Here is a 4,907-nt window from a genome sequence, read left to right as displayed (position 1 = left end):
GGGATAAACAATTAAGGTATGTTGACTTGATGTGAATTAAGTTAATGCATGTATAATCACATGTACACAAATATAAATACAAACTTTTTCTCTCATGATTATTGGCTTTGCAATCAATTGTATACGTTTGGTGATTATCATCAACAAAAGCAATGTATATTTAAACATTTAAACATTTAGAAAGTTCAACACTTATTCCAATAATCATGGTCACTTGGAAATTAAATTCAGTATTATAACCACCATAAATATGATGATCTGGAATAATGTGTTTGCTATCTCATTAGCTAAGCTACATATCACACAACTTCAAGTTCTAAATTGATAACCATTTAAACAATGCATCGATTTAAAAACGCTAAATGGTATCATGTTAAGAGCTATATAAATCCTTTTATCATTTCCAGAATATTTAGGGGTTCACACCCTATTTTAAGTAACAAATAATTAATTTCCTTTGAGAGCAAAGATCGCATGCTAATTACCAACTTGAAGAATCTTCCAGTTCTTCAAAACATTTTCACATCATCATTGACTCGGTGTGGCCTAACAGGTCATGCCAACTAATTAAATAATCATGATCCATAAACTTCTGGTTTATGATCGTATATGTATTACTTGCACTTATGCTAGTACAAGACGTAAGACACGAGATAATTATGTATATCATTTGAAACTATCATGTTATATCACCATCATTATTTCCACATATATTATCATATTATTATTCCCTTATTTTGCCACTTATGGTGGACAATCTCATTATTAACATAACCATCATTGCATTTCTAATGATCAATATCATTATTACTATGACCATCATTAAATCTCCAATTAAGTACATGATCACAACGATCAATATATAGTCACATTCACTTCAAGGAATGAAGTAAAACCAAACAGACTTCATAATTTTCATTATTTTCTCTGACATACGGATATAAAGTCACTTCAAACCTTTTATACATTGCTACATCAAGAGCATATTTGAGGTGTGACAAATGAAAATTGTTTTATCCGACTTTCTTTTGCAAATAATCTTCTCTTTGCAACTTTCATAACACTAATAGAGAAGTAATTAAATCTCTAAGTCATATAAGATTTATGAATCTAACATCTTATGATATTTTATAACTTGACAATGAGACTCAGGGAGTATGACACTTCGGGTGTCGTATCTAAGTATATTTATACACTTTTATGAGAGTGATAATAACCAATTGATGATGGTCTTCTATTTGATTTATGCAATAGTATCAATATAAATAATTTATAACATCTATAACACATATATCAAAAGGTTAAATTATGAAATTTCCAACATTACATGCAATCACTTATAAGCAAACATACATAATATATATTAACCTATCACGATATAACTTACCAAAACTATATCTTATTGCAACACTAATTTGTTATATAATTATACATATCCATCAAGTCACAAATCTATTAATAACACATGATCATAAATACAGTTAATGAAATGTTTAAATCGCATGAATGAGAATATGTACAAATATATTCTGTTTTATTTATGTTGCTATTCAATTAATAACATATTTTCAAATTTCATATATTATTATATTGAACAAAATAACCAACATGCTAAGTAATTAGTCATCAGATCATTGTTCCAATTACTGTTACTAGTAATTTGTATATAATATATTATGAGTTAATTGCTCGGATGGTCCCTGTGGTTTCACGTTTTTTCATGTTTAGTCCCCACCTTTTGAAAATAACATGTATGCTCCCTATGGTTTGTCATTTTGTTACTCGGATAGTCCCTGAGTAGATGTCAGTTAGTTTGGAAATTGCATGTATGCTCCCTACGGTTTGTCATTTTGTTACTCGGATAGTCCTCAGAGTAAATGTTGGGGGACTATCCGAGTAACAAAATGACAAACCATAGGGAGCATACATGCTATTTTCAAAAGGTGGGGACTAAACGTGAAAAAACGCGAAACCACAGGGACCATCCAGGCAATTAACTCATATATTATATTCATGATAATAACACAAAATTTTTCTTTTATTTTATCAATAGTAAGCATTCAAGATCTCATTTGTTAAAAAAAATTAGTTTATCAATAGCAATCATGTGATGAGATCAATGTTAATAATACTCACATTTATTTGGATAGAAGACAACCCAAGTATATTTATTCAAAATTTAGAGATCATGCAAAATTATTAATTACCACCACCTTAATAATTTATTACAGAAATTTACATAAAAATCTAGTCCACATTTAATATTCAACAAAATAATTTTGGTACATAAATATATCAGATCATAAATGTTAAAACATCCCTAATATAATTTAATATTCATATAACATTGTATATGAATATTTGAAACATTGAGATATATACTCGACAAGTGATAATTAAATATTCATATAACATCTTTTTTGATGGGAAATTTTTAAATGATAATTAAAACGATAACTCATCTATCTAAATCATTAACATATTTATGTACACTATAATTTGGGTTAACACCCAGATTCTGACTTGATTTTTTTTATCAGTATAGCTTTTTTTTTTTGAACAGCTAATTTCATTCACAACCAACACCAAAGTTTACAGTACAAGTACATCACCTTAGGCTAGTGGGTTACTAGACCAAACTCCAAATATGATCACCACATAAACAAATACAGAATGACCAAACTATAAGAAAAAGACCAAACAAAGCAAAACTGCAGCGCCTTACACTATAGCTCGAACCGCGCCCACTTGCTCCATTCCAGTAACCTTTTTTTCGCCCTGCATCTTATCCATAAGAAACTATTCGCTTGCATCTCCCCGAAAATTGCATCGATGTTGACACGTTTACCCCTGAAGATGTTTTCGTTTCTTGCTTTCCATATTCCCCAACACGTTGCAAGTAAAATAGTTTGAACATAGTCTCTTTTCTGCACTTCGATCGCCGAGCTCTTATGAAACTCCAGCAAGTCTTTCATGGTGAAAGCAAAAACTTGCTGAATTTTGCACCACGAGCTCACTTTCTGCCAGAGTATCGACGCCACATAACATGAAGCAAAAAGATGGTCCGCATCCTCATCTTGTTCGCCGCATAACTTACATAATGCCGATCCTTGAAGCATACCCCGTTTCTTAAGACCGGTCATTGTCGCAAGGCGATTTTGAACCCCGCGCCACGCGAAGATATTCAGTTTTGTTGGGACCCATTTGACCCAATCAACTGGATAAAACGGGACCGCAAACCTTGATAACAGATTTCGAGCCGACGATACCGAGAATACACCAACCATCCTTTGCTGGGGTCCAAAGCCAATTATCAGCTTCAGAAGACAACACGAAACCTTGCAGTAGGTCCGTAATTCGCTGCAGTTGTTCCAGTTCTGTATTCGAGACAAGCGGCTGCCTCCACTCCTATTCCACCAGTCTTGAAGCGACAGTTACTCGTTTGTGTTTTTCGAACCTGAATAAATCCGGGAACTCGTCTTTTAACGGCCCATTCCCACTCCACCAGTCCAACCAGAACCGTGTCTCATCCCCAGTCCCTACATCGGCCTTTACCAAACACCCAAAATTCAGATTAACGTTCTCGAGTTCTTTCTCAATTTTAAAAATTCCATTCCACGTACCCGATATACCCTCCTTTACTGGGAGATATGAATAGGAATGCGCATGAGAATGGATTGCTACAATAGTTCTTCGCCATAGACTTTCTTTTTCGTGTTTAAAACGCCACCACCACTTTAGCAACAAACTTATGTTCATATCTCGAAGAGACCCCAAACCTAGACCCCCTTTTGCAAGCGGACCAATTACTTTTTCCCAACACACCCAAGCCATCTTTGCTTTTTCATCATTGCCTCCCCAAAAAATCTTCTTCTAAGGGCCTCCAATTTATCCAACACACCTTGCGGTGCCTTGAACAAAGAGAAGAAATACAACGGAAGGCTATCCAACGTTGCCTTCAACAAAGTCAAAATCAATACTAACAATACTAAACGTCATGAATTTTAGTGATAGAAAGTAAATATCAAAATCAAACCCTAACATAATATTAATTAATCTTGATACAGAACAAAACAAATTTAATAGTGTTTTTATCAACAATCAAGGAAAAAAAGCCTTGTTTTATCCTTTTAGACTTTTAGTTTGCAAATTATTAATAATTAAATATTTAGTTCTCAGTCTATAGCAAATATTAAACCAATATCATAATCATTATCAAGCACCTATTTGCGGATTAAACATTTTAATATCTCACTGAAACTTTAAAACTTATTGAAAGGGATTCAAAAGATTATCTCCAAATTAACAACCATGGTGCTGATTAAATTAAGATAATTTTGATGCAAATAAATTAAAGACAAAAGAGATGGTTACTAGATCTTATGATGATACAAATAATATAAGACAAATATGGGTTTTGAAATTGTGTGCAATAAAATAAGGCAAATACAACAACAAAAATATGGTTTCACAAGGACGTTTTGTTTTGTTTGTCCGGGGTTAATCATGTTAAGATGAATTAATGAAATACAAACTACAAAAATAGATAACTTACAGTGGATTCTTTTTAATTCTTCACGTTAAGAATTGAGAGTCGACCTATCAAGACTGGTATGATGATGAAGATGGATTGGGGTTTTGGAGAGAGTACGGTCGTGCTGATAACGTGTTGTAAAACAACGACCTACTAGCCTAATAGCAAACCATAAGAGAAAGATGTAGGGAGAGAGATATTTCATTGATAGATATATATCTTTAACAAAGAATTACAATGAATATATACATAAGAGATGAAATCTTGGAGAACAAGTCAATCTATTTATGGAGTTGATAACCACATAATATAATATATTTATAACAGTTTGTCAATTTTACTTTGTTTTGAGTTTTGTTATATATAAAAGAAA

The 4,907-nt window shown here is 32.4% G+C and overlaps 1 protein-coding gene across 1 annotated transcript; it reads right to left on the bottom strand.

The window, feature by feature from the left end:
• Positions 1 to 2,726: 2,726 nt before the first annotated feature.
• Positions 2,727 to 3,287, bottom strand: LOC110923676. The gene has a single exon (XM_022167739.1). The coding sequence runs from the start codon at positions 3,285 to 3,287 to the stop codon at positions 2,727 to 2,729; it is 561 nt and encodes a 186-aa protein (XP_022023431.1).
• Between the last annotated feature and the right edge of the window lie 1,620 nt (positions 3,288 to 4,907).

Source organism: Helianthus annuus, chromosome 17, assembly GCF_002127325.2.
Source record: "Helianthus annuus cultivar XRQ/B chromosome 17, HanXRQr2.0-SUNRISE, whole genome shotgun sequence".
Lineage (NCBI taxonomy): Eukaryota > Viridiplantae > Streptophyta > Magnoliopsida > Asterales > Asteraceae > Helianthus > Helianthus annuus.
The sequence above is the reverse complement of the archived record's forward strand: the minus strand, read 5'-3'. Positions and strand labels throughout refer to the sequence as shown.

Excerpts from the sequence above, each read along its gene's own strand:
- LOC110923676 (XM_022167739.1), bottom strand. The coding sequence starts at position 3,287 with ATGGTTGGTGTATTCTCGGTATCGTCGGCTCGAAATCTGTTATCAAGG.